Source organism: Asterias amurensis, chromosome 4 (assembly GCF_032118995.1).
Source record: "Asterias amurensis chromosome 4, ASM3211899v1".
In the NCBI taxonomy this organism is placed as follows: Eukaryota; Metazoa; Echinodermata; class Asteroidea; order Forcipulatida; family Asteriidae; genus Asterias; species Asterias amurensis.
Window position 1 is genome coordinate 8480348 of NC_092651.1, and position 20557 is coordinate 8500904.

Here is a 20557-nt window from a genome sequence, read left to right on the forward strand (position 1 = left end):
AGCATGTATAAAAAAAACTTGCTTAGAAGAGTGTCTGCTTAGCAAAAGTTAGAAGAGAACCAGTGAAAAATAAGATACGCTACATGTAAATTTGGTTGGTAACCTGTTCTGTGCTAAGCAATTTTCATGAAGCAGCTGTGATCAGAAAACTTTGCTTATTGGATTGATCTTCTAAGCAGGTAAAGGTTCAGAGAGAACCACTGAAAAATGAGATATGCTACATGGTATTGTTATCAGTCTGTGCTAAGCGAACTCTTTTCTTCCCATACAAAACAGTTTGTGTGTAAGCATATGGTTATGAAACAGGCCCCACATTTGACAAAGCTGCTTAAAGAAACAGTGAACAGCAAAACAGGCTAGCAACCCAAAATACTCTGCATTGGGAAATAAAGGGGATAAAGAATATTAATTTTGGTTTTTAACCCATACACCGATGTGTGTTAGCACTGTATACTCAGTACTTTCCCGAGTCCTGTGAAAAAATATCACAGGCATGTTACTCGGGTGGGATTTGAACCCACGACCCTTGCAATTCTAGAGCAGTGTCTTATCAACTATACTACCGAGGTTGCCCCGCAGCCAGAGGCAGTTCGAATCCTATGTTTTGGCAGCGGCAGCGGGTACCACAACGATATATATATATAGATGTTAAATTTGCATCGGGGAAAATACTTGTGACTAGTTCCATGTGATATTATTTATAAGCACATGAATTTGTTAACATGGCTTAAGCCCGGTTCATACTTCCTGCGAAAGCGAATGCGAAGTGAATTTTGGTGGCGCAACAATCGGTACGCACTCCATTTCCCTTTGTGACGCAGAAAAATTGGCTTCGCTCGAAGCATTCACAGGAAGTATGAACCGGGCTTTACAGAACATTTTCAGCCGATGCCGAGCTTCTATACATAGGGTTCCTAGACCCAATAGCACCGCTCTGCTTTTAGTGGAAGAGGATATTGCATTAATTAATAACAAGTGTGTTTTTCCTCAGTGACTGCTCTAATAAGTTCCGACACCTCTAGGTTCTGACAACCGCTGGTAATCTACACACCAGGAAGGGTAAAGGCCAGTTTATAGTCGGTCGCACGATGGAAATCATGATGCACGACACAGTTTATAGTCATCGCTGAGACCTAATAACTATGTCTTTTTTTGATAGCGCGTCAAGATTTCCATCGCTTGACCATCGCGCGACCAACCATAAACTGGCCTTTAGGGTAGGGTTAGGATTAGGAAAATACATTAGGGGTGTCAAAACATAGACCTTTGTTTAACTATTTTTTTACAGCACTTGTAAATACCGTAAAATTTTGTCTATAACTGTCTGCTGACATTTTATATAACTGTATCAGTGGAAATTTGATAGTTTTTTTTCCCCTGAGTGAAACTTGTACCTGGTTGGGTGAGGGTCCCCAGTTGGAATGCATAGTACAAAACCAATGGGAGCTGCTGCTATTGAAGTACCATCAAAAGGGACATAAGGAGTGTCCAGTGTCTTTAACACTCAGTTGGCAAATGATGGAATAAGTCAAGTAGAGAACAAAGACATTCAGACGCTGACAAGAATAATTAATTTCCTTAAAAAAAACCATAGTTTGCAAATGTTGCTTTGAGATTATAGACCAGAGCAGGGTTCACAAATTGGACTGTTAGTCTTTTTTGAAATAGATGAGAGTATTAGTGGAAGTTGGCAAGTTGGCAAGTACGCTGCAACACACTCTCCCACAGAAAAATAATGCCCTTGATATGCCACTGACAATGAAAGTTCTTGTTTCACCTTGCGCTTAAAAGAAATGTCAGTAACAAACTGCGAACTCTGCGTTTTACCTTGCTCTTAAAAGAAATGTCAGTAACAAACTGCGAACTCTGCGTTTTTTGATTATTTTATTTCATGTTCGCAGGTTTACATAAAGGCATCAGGTTCAGTGCTGATCTAGGTTCTATGAAAAAAACAAAAGCGCTAAGTCAAATTTTGTTTTATGTTGAACCAAGAGCCGGGCTGACTTGACAAGTTTACTGTCCGGAGTATGCTTACAAGATAAAAGCAGACTTTTGTCTGGAGCTACACTTTACTTCTTTGTTCTGGGCCAAAGTTTCAAAAGAGCTGCTTAAGCACAAAAAGGAGCTTAGCCAAACAAATCATGCTAAGCAGAATAAGATGAAACCAGCCAAAAAACAATTTGTAAAACTTGTGACTGGTATCTTGTTTGTTATTGCTTAGCAGGAAATTGTTAATCAATATTTTTAAAAGAGATAATTAAGCAATATTTTGCGTAAGCAGCTCTACCAAATTAGGCCATGAGGTCAATTTCATAAAGCCTGTAAGCACAAATACTTGCTTAGCACGGAAAAAAAGTATTGCTGAACAGAAATAAGTTACCAGCTAAAGTTAACATTAATGTGACTGGTGCCACACTCAAATGTGGCTTAGCAGAGGAAATTCCTGGGCGGTATTTTCTGCTTAAAGCCATTGGACCCTTTCGGTAAACACTATTGTCCAAGGCCCACACTTCATGTATCACAACTTCTATATCAAATAACAAACCTGTGAAAATTTAGGCTCAATCGGTCATCGGAGTCTGGAGAAAATAACGGGGAAAACCCACCCGTGTATCCGCGCATTTCGCCTTGTCATGACATGTGTTTAAAATAAATCCGTAATTCTCGCTAACGAGAATTGATATTGTTTTACTGTTTTCTCAAAAAGTAAAGCATTTCATGGAATAAAATTACAAGGGAAGTCTTTCACCACTACCTTCTGTAAACCCTGTAAGTTATTTGTAAATCTGTGAACTTTTTTTTTTCTGTACCGAAAGGGTCCAATGGCTTTAAGCAGCTCTATGAAATTGGCTCTGGTTACAAAGAAGCTACATTAACAAAAAAACTGCCCTGTTTTCAGAGGCTGTCTTGCAACTTTTCACTTAGTATTTGGCCCATTTTGTCTTGTGTAAAAAATTCAAGACTCAGTATAAGTCTTGACGACAGTATTGATTTGGTTGTAGTTAATTGCAATATATACCAACCGTCAAAAATGTGTAGCTCACAAAATATTTCAATTAACTATAACTCTAAACTCAATTAAGAACTGTTTAGAACACCCTGTGTAACACCACAGGTAACAATTAATAAGTAGATTTGTTCACCAACATTTGTAGAATCTATTAAAAAAGAAAAACCCCAACAACCCTTAAACCGAGCAATGATCCTTCAGACACTGGAAGCTTGCAGGCTCCAAAAGAGAGAGCCTAGTTCTATAGGTTAAGACTTCCCTTGTGTACAGCTGTTCTTTGGTTGGCTGTGCTGGGTCCAGCATCCCCGATACTGACCATAAACACATTGTCTTTATTTTCACAGTTTGCGCCGAGTGAGGGGGCAGATTGTCTCCAATACGGGCTGCCTGGCCCTCTATTGGTGGCATTTTTCGGGGGAATCTGTTCGTGCTCTTCGTTTTCAGGAGTCCGTTTTTTCCGCTGTTCCTCTAGAGAGAGCATGATGAACTCGTCGAAACTCTGATCGAGAGTCCGCTGCTGTTGAGACTGCTGGCTGAGTCCGGTGTCCGTGAAGCGATTGGGTTGAGAGACGCTGCGCATCATTGGCTTGTCCTCCATAGACACCGAGGGCTGCGGGGTGTTACGCAACAACACGTCGCTTGACTGTGATTGACGTACGAGGGGTCGACGATAACGCGGCTGATCTGATCCTGGTGTGGACATGATGTCGTCTGAGTTAGTCGTCACGCTCATGATGTCCGACTCAGGGACGCTCTGCAATTCCCGCATCATCGGGGTGAAGCTGGAGTATCCGGCAAGAAGAGACAGATCGTGGGTTTGCTGCTCCCCTTTGAAAGGGCTCTTGGGGAAGCGGAAGTTTGCCGATTTGGTTGGGGTTGGCTCAAGGGAAGGTGGTACCTCCAAGGGTGGTGATAGTTCCTTCCTATGGGCCAACTCACATTCTAAATTCTCAAACATCCGTTCAACATCCTGAACGACTTGAGCTTTTAAATCCGGACTGATTATATTTGGTTCGGGGCTATACAGCTGTCGACTCTTTGCTTTGTCGACATGCCCGTTTTCTGTTTGTGGGATTGTCTCCCCGGGTTTAACTTTGGAAGTTTTGACCGGGCTTCTCCTTGCAGCTCCATCCTTTTTATGTTTATCCTGCTCTTTGTCCTCAGCGTGACCCTTCATTAAAGGTTGGTCCTCTCTATGTTCTGATTCGCTGCTTTCTTCGCTCAGACTCCGTTGTCTTTTCATTTTGTGTTTGCCTTCCAGGGAAGCTTTCCCCATTGGAGTTCTTTCCTGTTTGGAGCCCTCCATGGCAATATAATGCACTCCGTTTGTCTTTGGCTTAATAGAATCCTCCGATTTGAATGAATGGTTACGTTTCAAACCCATGCTGGGTAATATCTCCTCAGCAGGGGTCAAACCAACATCCTGATGCACCAGGACTGACGACAATTCATACTGCTCAGAATCTTCATAATCGTAGTCAGGGACCACACCCATGAATTGTGTGATGCCCTCGCGATCCACGCATCCGCCTTTCTCATCCATTGCACGCAGGAGATTTGCATGGTCTGTTCGCGGCACATGTTTCGGCGACACTTCCTCTTCCGTTTCGCTCACCCCCGATTGGTCGATGAGCTGAGATGATTCACTGAGCGACGTCCCCAGAGAAAGACGCGAGTTGTGGAGGGACGAGTGCTGTGAAGAATGCTGCGAGCTCTTACGAAGCTCTTCAAAGCTGAGGTTCAAATAGTCATTCTGCGATTGCGGAGAGATTGGTATGGTGTTGTTGCTTCCGATGCCGTTTGTTCCGTTCGTGGCAGGCTCTCCTTGCATGGATTCCATTTGTAGGACGTCACTGCTAGATATGCTCGGGGAATGCGTGCAGCTCAGCGCCTGACCCCGCATGGTCAGCACTAGAGAACGAAATAGTTGCCAGTCGCCGAAATTCATTCCTAAGACTTCCTTGAGTTCCTCAAGATCACACTGCATCAGTACGTGACCGTTGACATTGTGCTCTGCAATTCTAGTCTGGTACCGTGGAATTGAATGTTTGTCAATGCCCTCCAGTTGAAGTAGGCGATCACACACATCCTTGACTGTTAGGAAACCAGGGCTCGGGGTACCACTCACAGCAGGACTCGGTATCTAGGATTTAAGAACAATAAGTTTAATTATAATACCAAAGTCTTGTATAGCGCACGTATTTACCAAACACGGTACTCAAGGCACTGAGTATATACAAACTTTCTGAAAGATAGGTTATTGAAGTAATGAATTCTGAGACCAAATTATGTAGCACCTTATAAGGGTTTACAAGGTGCTACGGCGCATACAGCAGCCACAGCCAGGAACACCGGGGCGAACCCCTCCTCTTTTCGATAAGTGCACTGGGTTCTTTTACATGCATTACACAACACATTGGACCAACAGCTTTACGTCCCATCCGAAGGACGAAGCAATGGTAAGTGTCTTGCTTAAGGACACAAGTGCCACAACTGGAGATTCGAACCCACACTCTGCTGATCAGAAACACCAGAGTTTGAATTCGGTGCTCTTAACCACTCGGCGACGACACTTCCACAATAGACTGGGCATTCACTAAAGAACACTAGATTTAGAAATATGTTTCTGTTTCCAAACATTGAGACCTTTACCGCAGTCTGGGCTCTTTTTCGTGAAGCTTTTCAGAACATAAATCGCCTAACAGAAAATTATTGCTTCTCTAAAGAAATGTCACCAACCAAAATGTTATGTGATGTTCACAAGTTGTGAATGGCTGCCTAGGAATTTTGCTGTATATCATGGTGACATGAAACAAAAGTGACGCCATCAGTGCTGAGTGTTATCAGTGAAATTATAAAACTATTGTACACTATATACATGTATTGATGTCAATGAAAACATCAAAGTGTGTAAAACATCAAAGTTTGACATATTTTTGACTAATATGGGATTTGGGCATTGCATGGTGAGGTACATGTGTCAATATATATTTGGTGTGTGGTTAGTGAATAAACAAGGAGTCTGCTCGATCCACTAAAGCATGTATCTACATGTACTTGCTGGGTAGATTATGTTCTTTTGAGAACTTGTCTTGCATTAAATTCTATTATGGCGGAATAGATTTTATGGAAATTCTGGAGACTTCTCAGTTCTGAAAAGAACTGCCCTGCTTTTTAACGACTATCTGGGGGAAGGTACATGTAGAAAATCAGTCTGGACTACTACTTTAGCTTTAGTGGATCGAGGGGACTTCTTGTTATTATGTAAGTTCACTACCGCAAAATGTGTGTTCTTAATTGGTTTTGACTAGCTTGGAAGCTAGTCAAAATGTTGAGATCCATTAAGTGTTACCACATAGTGTTACACATTGTGTTACCTCAAACCAAATCAATTTTTTTAATAACTTGTCTCTTTTTGAACAGGCTTTGTAGCATACACCATAACAAACATGAATGGTTGTAACCATAACAACCCAAACCCTGTTGTGTAGGTTTTGGCTAGACAACCTCCCGAGTCTTCCAAAATACTCCACTCAATGGTCACTCAACAATCAATGTTTGATACATTGGTAATTTGTTTGTTTCAATTATCTTCCCATCAAGGGAACTCGGCGACTATGAACACCAAGCTGGCAACAGCCAATCTCTCTCATTGGTTTAACGTCTATGATTATGATTTGCACATATCAAGAAATTGTGATTCAGTAACTAGACAACAACACTTCTTCTAGTTATTGTGAAATCAGCGGTTAGCTTGGTAGGATTCGAACCCACAACCCTGTGATTGCAAGTTCTGCTGTCTAACCAATGGACAACAGTGACCGCATGTAATCCATGTGACATACAACATCGGAATTCAGTCTGAGGAATTCGACATTGAACATTCACCCTTGAATGAACAAGTCATGGTACCAGACATCATTCAAATCTGACTCGTGAATGGCTTATTATCTTATTGGCTCTTCCATTGAGCAACCTTACCTGTCTGGGAAAGAGGCTAAACGTTAGTGGCTTGCCTGTTTTGTATGATATACAAAAATCCGCCGAAACAAAAGTGGTAGCGCCCTCTATTGAAAATTACCAACTGCGGTGTCTTTTTGTGCACAATCTAGGCATTGAAGACACCGCAGCAAATGCCACGCAGTGCTCAACACTTAGAGCCCCGTGCACATCAGATTTGTTTATACCAGTTAAAGTTTTTTAGAAAGGTTCACAGCTATAACAGATTTCTAAATTATAATTCAAACCATTAACATTAATTGAAAGTATTGTTATTGGGAAGGGTAAAGCCTCATTCATACTTCATGCAAATTGCGAAAGCAGAGCGAATTTAAAATATCCCTTCGCAGAATGCATCGCAACTACACGTACAACCAATCCAATTGCAGTATTAGCAACTGTGAGGGCGCACTTTTGGTAAGTACCAGTTGGAAAACTGGTGCCCAAGCTGTGCAAATCAGATATACACAAATGGAATACTAAGAAAAATACATTGATACCTCACCATGCAATGCCTCAAAACCCATGTGATAACACTTCATCAGACATGCAAGAGGAAATGTCTCACGCTTAACTTTTGTTCAGTGTTTCTCAATTTTCTATGGTACTTTTTTTAAAAGAAAAAGAGGAAATCAGCTGATCAGTTGAAAAGTTGCATGCCTGCTTCACATGATGGAACTTGAAAGCTATGATGGTCAAAAGGAGGAAAGAATTCTCACGATGAATTCAATCACCCCTCACAGAGTTTTTAGTCTTTTAATTTTCAGTCCCATGGCTTCACGTCAGAAACTCCGCCAAACTGTGCTGTGCTGGGGATAGGGACTTGACGATCCCGCAGTTTCCTGATATGTAAATTTATTCACTTAGGCATATGTAAACCATGCTGTGCGATATGTTTTATCCAATCAGACGCTTTCAAAAAGGAGGCTCGTTCTTTTGTTATTTGTGTGGGGTTAACTATTTATGAGTGTAGGGGGGACCTCTCGCACGAAAACGAGACTGGAATTAAGTCTAAGTTTGTTTTAATCACGTCACAAATTCCATGCTATGAAAATTTGCTTTCACATGAAGTATGAATGATACTTTTCACAAAATTCTTACAAAGTTGTTCTGGTCCATTTTGACAAAAGCTTACTGACCAGTGAGTTACTGCACAAAAAATAAAGGTACTAAAAAAAGAATTTGTGTAAAATAGTTACTTTGAACTAAAATGAACAATCGCATTAGAAAGTTCTATTACAGTTCTTAAATTTTGGGTAAATTTTAAACTAAGTAACCTTAACAGTTTAAATTACCTCAAAACCTGAACCAAACTAAGCCCAAAACTCATTTTTGCTGAACTTGCAAAATTCATGAACAAAATTTTCTTTTAATCTTACTTAAAGACTTATTTTAAACCCTTTGCTCGCACATTGTAAAAATTGTAAGTGAACTCTCACAAAAGAAGAGTTAATTTTTCAAAAAAACTTTTGAAGATTTGTTTCACTATAATTGATTTAAAAAAATGGCCTAGCTAGTTTGTTAACGGAGAGAGCTTGGAAAATGAATTTGATTGAAAAGCAGGAATTGTCGTTGGTTGTACTGTCCTTATCAAACAGGGTGGAGTTGTGTCAAAACAAACAGCACAACATCAGGAGGGAGAAAAAACAAAACCCATCAAAAGTAGTTCAGAAATCTACGCCACAAAGAGGTCAGCGGAAAGGGGGTCAAAGTTAGATCAAAAGGAAAACACATTTCTGAAATTCGGGAAGATTTGTTCGTTTATAAATATTTTTTTTAAACTGGTGTCCACAACAACGGTTGGGGTTAGATTGGATAGCTGGGTACCATGGAAATCGAAAGGGGAGAATCAAACAGAAAAAGTGTGTGTGTGAGGAAGGAGGATAAAAGCAACAGGGAAAAGGGGCCAGTCAAAAGTAGAAACATACTAGAAGGTTTTATTACCTTAGCTACTGGTATAATAATTATTTCAGGCTGGATGACGAAACGATGAAAACAGAACAAAAAAAGATATTCAGTCGTGGCTATCAAAAGAAATTCAAGCTATGATGGTTTCGTCAAGAGCAGGTGAAATGTGGTGAAATGTAAAAGGCAAAGATTGTGCAACTTCTGTACAGAAACAATACATGGTGTGGTTCTGAAAATAAAAAGAAAGCCTCACGTTCTCTACTTGGCGAGAAGATGGAAATTTCAACACACCTCATGGCGAATTGAAAGATTATGAATTCTTGTTTTCTGAACTTATGCTTTCACGCACGCGCACAAGCAAAATTCCTTGCTAAACTCGTGGATTCAACACTTCCATACGTTAAGCAGAGCTTTGAAATTGGTCTATAACTGAAGGCAGAGGATGGTAGAGACGTCGTCGGTTTATTCACAATGTACCTTTTTAGAGAATGGATTGATGGCAGCCATCTGATAGCTGAGCCTTGATGGGGTGTCACTCAGGGTTGAGTAGACAGATGATCGGCTTGATACTTGATTGGGGAAGTTACTGCCGAAACTCTGTGGGCGTGGCAGGGCGGTGATGTTGGGCAGTGCTCCCGCCAAATCCTGGCTCTCCAGCGAATCTTTAAGTGATAAATGTAAACAATAAAGAAGCTTCAACAGTTTTAAAGTAACACCCGTTTCAGACAGGTGCTCCAGAGTCGCACCGAACCAAAGTCTGAATTTAGTACATGAAAAGTTTGACGTCTGAAACAGTTAGGAGTGACTGGACGCTCCAGAAGTCCAGAGAGCAACTGTTGCTGTCGTTCCGAATGACTTTGGAGCGCCTTGGTTTCAGAAGTTGATCTTGTCATGAGACAAACCTAATGTAAATGCTATAAGTTCGCCTGTCTGAAACCAAAATTTATTAGGGTTGACCTAGAGTCGCTCCTAATCTATTTGGACCTAATCTATTTTACTTTGGCGTGCCCATCTGAAACGGGTCTTAGGGCACTTAACAAGGCAACAAACTTGTCCTAAAGTGAAGACCACTTAAGAGGAAAAACATTCAATTCCTATACTTCAAGGGGGCACCACGGCATCACCACAGCACGGTTTCACAAAGCACTTAAAATTAGATTCATCTTAACCCTTTAGCACGCACGCAACATTAAACATAATGTCACACGCTCCTTAGTGCGCCAGGAAAATTCAATCGATTTCCGGCCCTATCCAGAAAAATGTCTGATAACTGTCGGTGTGATTATTTTCTTGTGTTACAAGTTGGGTTTATTTTGTAGAGGATGAAATTATCTTTTGGATGATTGTCACAGTTGCTTTGTTTGTCTCACAAAATTCAAGATTTCAGGTTGGAAACATAAGAGAGATCAACACAAAATTTAAAATATTGTTTGCGTATCAAGTGAAGGTTTGTTTACATGGAAAGTTGTACACACAAGTTTTCTCAAGTTTACTGTCGTCCCACAGGAAAACAAAGCTACAAAAAGTGGTTGAAAATAATCACAACATACCTTGAGATATGAAAATGAATGCCTCTGTTATCAACAGATACCTTCTGTACCTGAAATCTTTTGTAAAATCCTTTCAAATTGCGGTATTCCGTGTGTAAAAACACCAGAAAGTTTGACTGTCACTACTGTGTACATGCGCGCGTAGTACGTGGTACATCCCCTATACGGTCCGGCTACACAGAGAAAACGTACGGCTCCACACAGAGAAAAAGCACCCACTCATACATGCGTTGGTTGATTGTAAAATGACTTTCGACCTTTGAACCTTACGTCATTTTTTCTTATGTGGACCATGTGCTATTTTTAGACTGTTGTCATCTTGAGATCGCGCTCTATCTACGGCTGTTTGCTGCGTTATAATCGCATGTGTATAACTCAAATTACACCATCTCAAAATGCGCGGGCGCGTGTGGGCGGTATGCGTGGTCATACGCAGGGCGCCTCCGGGCATTATGCAGGCTAAAGGGTTAAGATGCGTTGTTAGTATCACTGTGGCGTGTCGTATAATGAGTAGTCTAGTTCACCAGACACAAGCCCTTGTGTTGTCAGCAGCAGAGTGTGGGTTCAATTCACAGTCATGACACTTTTGCCCTTGGGCAAGACACTTAACCATAATTGCTTCAGAAACGTTGGGAAGTGGTGGATAATACCTGTGCCTACATCCAGCAGCTACATCCAACATCCAACATTACAGACAGCTAATAATGAGGACATTTGTTTTCTCTGCCAAGTCAGGGTTTTATTGTGGCAACGATATTTCAAACAAAAATTATTACTCAAGAAGTTCCAAAAGGTTCAAACAAATAATACCGCGGATGGGCAGAGTTATCAAACAAAAGGTTTGGTGGCTGTGCTAGAAGTGACTGAACAAAAGAAAATCTGCTATAACTTCCATACATAGCACATATGACCTAGTGCAACGGCGAAAATATTATGTTTCTACTACGTTTATTATACTCAACTAAATATTAACATCAAATACAGAGCCCTCTTGTGACGTCCACACACACTCACCTTTAATCTGTTTGCGTAGGTAGGGATCCAGATGGCAGGCACAGGGTAGGAAGCGTCGTAAGTCACTGACAGTCAACACAGGGTTGTGCTTGGTCAGGTACACGAGGAAACTCCGCCCATCCTGGTCTAGGTCCAGGAGAGGCTCGGCTTCTCTGCTTGTTGGGATCTCATCCAAAATTCTAGGGTTGAAAACAAACAGCGAGTTGGTTTTCAGGGTAGAACGGGACACAAACCCTCAAAGGAGATGGTACCCAACCTCGCTACCAGGGGCAGCACGCCATATCACCCGCTAGCTAGTCTTTGATTGGCGCGCAAAATATGAAACACCATGGGTCTTCAAAAAGCTCTATACGCCGAAACGAGTGCGTACAAGAAGTACGTATTAACTTTTTTGTCACGCAACACTGAACGCCAGGGCAAGTTTATGACTTTTATTACACACAGCGCATCCAGCGTGTGCGCGACTAACGCCCAACACAGAACGGATCAACCGCAGGACTAATTGTAATATCCCATGTATTTGGATATTTTGGAGTTACACTTCCAGGGGTTATGATCGAGCAAGGCATGCTTGGAAATAATGGCGCGGTAAGGTCGATCACCCCTGGGAACGAGACTGGATGGTACCCTCTTTGATCCCAAGGCATCCCCTTGATGCAGTCAGCAGAGGCATCCAAGCGTTTTCCATAACTTTAAAGGAAACTATTGGTAATTACTCCAGAAACTTTTAGCATGAAAATTTACTTGGTAAAAAGCAATGAAGAGCTGTTGATAGAATGAAACATCATGAGAAATGGCTCCATCTGAAGTAAAGTAGTCTTTGAGAAAGAAGTAGTTCAACTATTAAAAGACTTCAGGCCTGAAGCCTAATAGGCATTCTAAACACACACAAATGTGTTTTATTTTTATTATTGTCATGCAACTTCGATGACCAATTGAGTCCAAATTATCACAGATGTGCTATTTAGCGCATGTTGTTGGGATACACCAAATGAGAAAAATTACCAAAGGTGTCCAGTGCCTTAAGGTGACATGATGCATCAACATGCCCTTTTCCAGAATTCGGAATGTCTGATTTGGCTACAGTTTTAAAACTAAACAAACGATAAAAATTCTGAATCAGTTATTTTAGGAGGTTTCTAGTTATAGGAAAAAACCATATGAATGAGAAAAACGTCCAAACCTTTCGAACAGAGCCTTGAGTGGTAACTCGTCATCAAACGCATCCTCATGGCTCCGATAGTAGACGGCAAGACGTGAAGTCCTGTATGGCCACTTCTCAGTCAGATTGACCCACGAGGCCAGTCGTTGCCATTGGAACGTTATGCTATTGGCCCTCAAGAGACGACCTGCAAGGTCACAGCACAAAAATAATGACCGGTCATATATCTGAATTATAGCATTATTAGCACTTTCATGCCTGACTTGGCTTTTTTCTACTTTATACCTAAATATTTCATTGGGTTTCCAGCAGAACAACATACAGAAATTATTCCAGGCTGGAAGTAAAAAACAACTAACAACCAGATGAGCATTTGGAGAAAACCAAGTTCGAAAAATTTAACAGTTCTCAGACATTTAGGCCTACTAGCCAATGTGGAAAACTTAAATTTGACACAGAAATGGGAATCCATACTCCGCCATATTTTTTACTGCAAGGAGGGGGCACTCTCAAAAATATGTTGTCATTATCTGCCAAAGCGATCATTGTCAAGTACGTTTTAACATCTGCGTTCTGTCACTTTTGTGGGCAGTATAGTTTTAGTTGCTTCTTAACATCTGTGTTCTGTCTCTTCTGTGCGCGGTACAGTCTTTAGTTGCTTCTGAGATGGGTTATAATGGCTCCTTTAAAAGTCTTATTGTCCTCTTGATCGATATGATGTCTGGTGGTAATGTGTTCCAGTCTTAAAACTTTTGGGGGTATAAAATAATTTATCTTCAAGCAGGCTTAACTCCTTGATTCTGATCGGTTGATCCATAGCAACAAGAGTGTGGTATAAACTCATATCACACCCTGCGTCTTGTGTGTTCAAACTGAGCACCAAGTTTGCTTGAAGAGAAATACGTATCACACACACGCTTCTGGAATACGAAAAAATGTAGCGCGTCTGTGTCCCATATCCAACTCGACCATCTGCCTCGTTTGATATGGGACACAGACGCGTTATTTATTTTCTGTATTCTACTCGCGCTTGTATGAAAACTTATAATATTTGAAGCAGTCTTTGTTTGTGGAGAACAGATGGTAGGCCTTGCATGCTGTAAATTGTGTCTAGACTGGAGTGTGCAGTGTAAATGTACATACCTGTGATGGATACGATATTAAGAAGACGACTCATACTACGAGGGCTGAGATCACTGAACTGTTCGTCTGACGCTAGGAGCTGCGACACATCCCTAGTGGTGCCGGAGTTCATCCTACCAAGCGCCTGGTTGTCAGTTTCATCTTTGGATAGATGGTCTGGCTTTGAGGATGTTGTGATTGTCTGCTGGTTCATCTCAGGCTGGATAGTAGAAGGCAAAAGAGAAAAACGACACCAATAGTTGGGTTAATAGATGGCGAATTTGCATTGGGGATAAAGAACATTCCTATTGGTTGTACCCTTCACCGGTTTGTTTTAGCACTGTGGGGTGTCGTGCCGAGCGGTTTATAAGAGCACCCAACTCAAGCTCTGGTGTTTCTGTCCAGCAGAGTGTGGGTTTGAATCCCGGTCGTAATATTGGTGTCCTTGAGCAAGACACTTAAAAATAAGCTTATCTCCACCCAGGGGTAAATGGGGACCTGTGAGGGTAGAGATGGCTCTTGTGACTGATTAGCTTTCCAGGCTACATATTTGACAGCACAGGCTGTTTACTCCCCAGGGAGCTGAGATGGTTTAAGGAATATTTTAAGGCCCAGGGTTAATAATGTTGAGGCGCCATGAGCATCACTGTGTGAGGGACCTGGGCAGTTAATAAGAGCCATTATTATTATTGGGCCCACTCAATACTTTCCTGAGTTCCAAAAAAAAAAAAATCACAGGCATATTAATCGGGTGGGATTCAAACCCACGACCCTTGCAATTCTAGAGCAGTGTCTTACCAACTAGACCACCAAGATTGCCCGGTAGCTAGAGGCAAATAAAATCCTTTGTTTTGGCAGCGGGTACCGCAATGATTTAATAGATGTTACTTTGGGTTTACTTTGAAGTTCAACTCACTGCATTGTGAAACCATTCTTTGAAGCTCCAGGGGTGGATTTCACAAAGGTAGTCCTAACTTAGGACTAGTCCTAGGCAATGCTAAGAGATAGGACCAGTCCTAAGTTAGGATGAGTTACTGGTCCTAACTTAGGACCAGTCCTATCTCTCAGCATTGCCTAGGACTAGTCCTAAGTTAGGACTACCTTTGTGAAATCCACCCCTGGCTCCATTTCACAAACAGTTTAGATTGCGAATAGACTGTGCAAGTCTCTCACTCATTCAAATATAGGGACCAGTAAAATGAGGGAGTTTCTTCCCTCATGCGTTAATTCAATGTATGTGAGGCAAAGTGGCTTCGATACACCCAAGACTTGTATGGTCTATTACTTAACCAAGTACGATATCAGAACACAAATCACTGTGTTGATGGTTATAACTCATCTGAGAGATATGATAAAATTTATAGAAACTGAGCGCAATAGTATCACACTAATAGTCCAGATATCAAGATAATCCATCTTCTCTTGAAGTGTTGACCTTTTTTTCTGGAATAAGTTAATTTGGCGAGATAATTTGTCTCACCAAGATGACGATCATCTTAGTTTCATTAAATTATCACGGAAAAGTGACCATCTTGGTTTCAGTTAATTTAACTTAGTTTAGGGAGATGTTAGTTTCATTACAGTTTTTTAGCAAGACAAATTTTCACAGTAAGTCAACATCTTAGTTTCGATAAGTCAACTTAGTAGGATAAATTATCACAATTAGTCAACATGTTAGTTTTAGTTAAGTTTACTTAGAAAGATAAAGTATCTTAGTTTCAGTAATTTATCTTCTAAAGCGAGACCATGCAGTAATTGTTAGTCTCAGTTTTTTTAATAAATTGTCACAGTTAAGTCTATGTCTTAGCCTCATTTAAGTTAAATTAGTGAGATAAATTTTATTAACTGGATGGGATAGGTGGTAGGCACCATACACTTCAAAACAGTTATAATGTAAGTTAGACATTCAAAATGGGAGTCAAACAAAAATATGCAAATCATCAATAAATAAGGTTTACGTTTCCCACTCATAATTTACTCCTCAGTTTTTCCTTGATATCTGAAATTGAATTGAACCCCAAACCATTGCACCAACATTAAGGCGATTATGTTCTCACTACCCCAGCCCAGAATCACACTGTTGTAAGTCTGTAATTGTTATACCACAATGCCATGCTTTTGTAATCCACCATCTGGGTCATGAGAAAATAGTGAAAACCCGATTACATATTTTGCTTGACATTGATGCAAACAAAAAATTGAATAAAACGCTCACTGAGCGTTAAACTCCATACACCAAGTTAAACTATTTATTTCTCATCAAATATGAAATTTCAGGCAGAAATATTTCAAAGGATATTTTCTACTATCATCATCATTAGATAGTGTAAGTTTGATGTAAATCTGTGATCTTCTCGTCTTTGTTTTCTTACCAATTTTGTAACGTTCCTTTAAACTACATGTTGCTTTCTAAGGCCACACCAAATAATTTCAGCTTTTTTTTATTGCGCTAAGGCCCCCCAAGTTATTTTAACGTTCAAGTATTACATTAGGTTTGAACCACTTGTACACAAATGTTTTTAAAAAATGGGTTAACAACAAAACAAAAACAAAGACAAACTAACATGTGGATACACAATTAATACAATTAAAGTGACATCACTTCATGCCTAAACCCCGGTTCATTCTCCTTGCAAATGCGATACTAATTTTGTTTTCGCAGCAAATGTACAAGTCAACTGGCGCCTGATAATCACTGCGAATTTGTGACATCAAAATTAGTATCGCATTTGCAGTATGAACCAGGCTTTACTTATAGATATTATGGAAACAAGTTCAAATTTTGTGACGAGGACATAATGATCAATTTCCCAAAAGCAAAATGTGCATTTTTGTCCCGTGTACCAAGATGAAATACACCAAGTACAATGTCAAGACAATGCCAAGGGGGCCAGTTTCCTTCTATGGCTGTTAAGCAGGTAATCTTGCTCATAAAACTTATTTGCTAAGCATATAAATAAGCAGAATACCAGTCATGATATTTGACTTGTACCAATCAAAAGCAATGTACATAACCATGACTGGTAACCGAGTTCTGCTAAGCAAATAAAGATAAACACATTCTTAAAAAAACCCACAACCACTCATTAGTATGTATAAGCATTACAAGCGCCCTTAGATTTAGAAAATGAACCTGAAATTTCCACAGCTACATTTATTTTATAATGGGTTCCTAAAACATGACAATTCAATGAAGTGTGTAATGCATTTCATATGTTATTATCACAGATCAGGCATGATATTTGGCCCTTGGAAAAGGGAAAAAAAAAGAATTGAGCACAAGGGCTGATCTAGTTGATGGACATTTCAGGCTATTTAAAGACATTGGACACCTTTGGTAATTGTTTAAGACTAGTCTTGTCACTTGGCGTATCTCAACATATGCACAAAATAACAAACCTGTGACAATTTGAGCTCAATTGGTGGTCAAAAGTTTGAGATAATAATGAAAGAAAAAACACCCTTGTCACACGAAGTTGTGTGCTTTCAGATGCTTGATTTTGAGACCTCAAATTCTAAATCTGAGGTCTCAAAATCAAATTCGCGGAAAATTACTTCTTTCTCAAAAACTACGTTACTTCAGAGGGAGCTGTTCCTCACAATGTTTTATACTGTCAACCTCTCCCCATTACTCGTTTACCAAGCCAGGTTTTATGCTAAAAATTATTTTGAGTAATTACCAATAGTGTCCACTGCCTTCAAACTACGATTTATAAAGCTGAGACTAATAAAACTGAGAACAACTTTTTTAAATGTATGCATTTTTGGCGAGATAATTTCTTCACTTTATGGTAACTCAACACCCAAATAATCGGACTTGGAAAAGATTGTTATGCCTGGCCCAGTGGTTGATGTTTAGGCCAGCAGTCCTACATCATCCACAATCAGGCAGTATCATCTTACTCTATGTTACCATGAGGGTATTTTAAAGGATATGAATAACAAAAACATTTTTTTTTTTAAATAGGGTTATTTTTTATAGACACATTTTAGAGGATATGAATATTAATGAACAGAAAGAGTTTTGCATGTTGGTTAGAATGAGGGCTGGTTTATCATCGTATAACAAAAATCTAACATCAATTAAAAAGCAGAGTTCCTCAAACTGAAAACTGATCAAATTTGTCAACAAGTTTGCAAAGATGCTTCCTCTGAAAGTGTTCAAAGTTTCCCATAATCAAAATAAAAAAGTAATTCTCTTTTAAATCTCATCTTTTGAGAATGTTTGCATGCAATCTCAAAAGGCAAGAGAAATGAGCACACCACACAAATGGAAATATTTCTGACAACAAAACATTGTAACCATGCTCTTCACTCCAAAAAAGAATTACACGCAAAACTCGGTAACATTTTGACAATTGCTAAACCAAGTCTTGAAAACTAGATTGTTTTGAATTTGCTCTCTTTTCCTTTTAGCCTTACCAAGTCACACTTGTACTGTTCATACTTGTTTTTGTTTTTTAAAGTGCTGTTTGATGCTTTGCATGGTGTGGATAATACTTTGACTAATGACTAGGAAACTTACAGGTACTATGATCTCTTGGGAGGAATTATTGGCTTTGAAGAGCAGGTGTGGTCTTGACGTTTTGAAAAAAATCTGCTTGTTTTTTTGTTTTCCCCTGATTTTCGGTGTAAATCTGACAGCTCGTTTGATTTTGATCATGATTTTCAGGGATGCTCAGGAGACCTACATGTAGCAGAGTAAACTGTTTGAATAGTTGAAGAAAAAAAATTCAGAGCAGATTCTGAAAAGAGCTTTAAAGGCAGTGGACACTATTGGTAATTACTCAAAATAATTATACCTTACTTGGTATAATGAGTAATGGGGAGAGGTTGATGGTATAAAACATTGTGAGAACTGGCTCCCTCTGAAGTGACATAGTTGTCGAGAAAGAAGTAATTTTCAACGAATTTGATTTTAAGACCGAAATCAACCATCTAAAAGCACACAACTTCGTGTGACAAGGGTGTTTTTTTTTACTTTCGTTATTATCGCGCAACTTCGACGACCGAGTGAGCTCAAATTTTCAAAGGTCTGTTATTTAATGCATATGTTGAGATAGAGCAAGTGAGAAGACTGGTCTTTAACAACTATCAGTAGTGTCCAGTGTCTTAAATGATCTTCAGAAATGCAGAGTATGAAACCATAATGAAACCAAAACTGACTCAGTTTCAGAGGAAACACTCCTCCAAAAGAGCTATGTATGTGGTCAGGCCTTGAATTTCGTTCTTGAACGGGTACAGCAACTTTCCTCTGAACATAAGGGGCATATCTATGAGGAAAATGTAAGTTTGTGTTGGAACTTTGCAGAGGGTACAACAGCAAAAGCACAGGGCACCACAGCAATGGGAAACCTTTCAGACGCTAAGCGTGCGCTTATATGCTCAGTATTGCGCATGTAGGTTTGCGCATGCGCACTACTGGCAAGAACTGTGAAAAAGGACATCCAAAAATCTTCAATTGCTCTGGGTGCTGTGGGTTATTCTGAGGTCTGTGTGGTTGTGGCCGCAAGTTTACTAGTCACAGCTTACTAGTATCAATATATATTGATATACAGCAAATTCTTGTTTCGATATTTGACGTCCAAATTTTCTTCACATGCACTCACTTGAAATTATGTACAGTACCAGGAATGAAGGGGGGGGAATTGGGTTCTCATTCCATGAGTCATGCACCATGCCAAAGATGCCACTATCCACAGATCATACAAAAAAGAAATCAAACAGTTTGTTACAAGTTGCTTGATCACTGTTTCTTTATAGATTCAGTTTACCCTGATTTTCTGTGTAAATCTGACCGCTCGACGACCGTTTTCGTTATCTTGATTTTCGGAGATGCTTGGGAGACCCCACCGCAATTGCTGTGCACAGAAAATGTTTAAAGTCCTTTTTTAACTTAAAGGGTTTGGGTACTTTTTGTACGACACAAAAAAACAAAAATCCACAGATTTACATTAAAATTACACGGTTTAAAGATAATGGTGGTAAAAAGCTTCAATTATAGTATTATTGGAGCTATATAGTTTTTGAGAAATGAGTAAAATAAATTCACCCCAAAAATAAATTTGTCTCAGTGAGACGAAAATTATTTTAGCATAATCAACAGATTTACCCGACTCTCCTGAAAAAATTGCTCTGTGATTTTCACTTTTTCTCTCTCAAAAACTTGACAACTCATGAAGCTGAAACTTTGACGGATAAATTTGATCACGTACATCTTCATTCACAGTGAGTTAGGAGTCAACTCATGGCCCAAAACATACAAGAGATACAAAAATCCTTTAAAGGGAAATGACACCCTTTTTTAAAGAGAAAAATCATTCCAACCCTCTAGTTCTCAAAAACACTCACATGAACCAACCTGTGAAAACTTCATCATATTCGGTTGTGACTTCAAGTGATGCCAACAGAAAACAACTGTTGCTTTTTTCAGAGATTTGGTGCACATTTTTATCAAGCTTATTTCGGCAATTGAAAAGCTGAATGCTAGTTTCTGGACTTTGAGAGTGCTCCAGATGGACATTTTTCCAGGAGGATTGGTACTGCTTCGAGCTCGGTGAGTTTTCAGATTTTGAAACTGATAATCTGGAGACAACTGTACCTTTTTAAATTAAAGCCATTATACACTTTCGGAACAGAAAAAAAAAGTTCACAGATTTCCACATAACTTACAGGGTTTACAAAAGGTAATGGTGAAAGACTTCCCTTGAAATATTAGTCCATGAAATGCTTTACTTTTTGAGAAAACATAAAAACAATTACCAATTCTCGATATCAAGAATTACAGATTTA

The 20557-nt window shown here is 39.7% G+C and overlaps 1 protein-coding gene across 2 annotated transcripts in view; it reads right to left on the reverse strand.

Moving 5' to 3' along the window:
- Positions 1–612: 612 nt before the first annotated feature.
- LOC139935755 (uncharacterized) overlaps positions 613–20557 on the reverse strand; it is a 190450-nt gene continuing 170505 nt past the window's right edge. Inside the window, exons 20-25 of one of the 2 annotated variants that reach the window (XM_071930319.1) lie at positions 19540–19626; positions 13787–13985; positions 12665–12830; positions 11482–11660; positions 9395–9579; positions 613–5153 (exon numbers count right to left, since the gene is read on the reverse strand). In XM_071930319.1, the coding sequence (XP_071786420.1) occupies positions 3252–5153; positions 9395–9579; positions 11482–11660; positions 12665–12830; positions 13787–13985; positions 19540–19626 (2718 nt within the window). In that variant the 3' untranslated portion in view covers positions 613–3251. The remainder of the gene's footprint in view (positions 5154–9394; positions 9580–11481; positions 11661–12664; positions 12831–13786; positions 13986–19539; positions 19627–20557) is intronic. The other variant, XM_071930320.1, reaches the window with a different exon arrangement.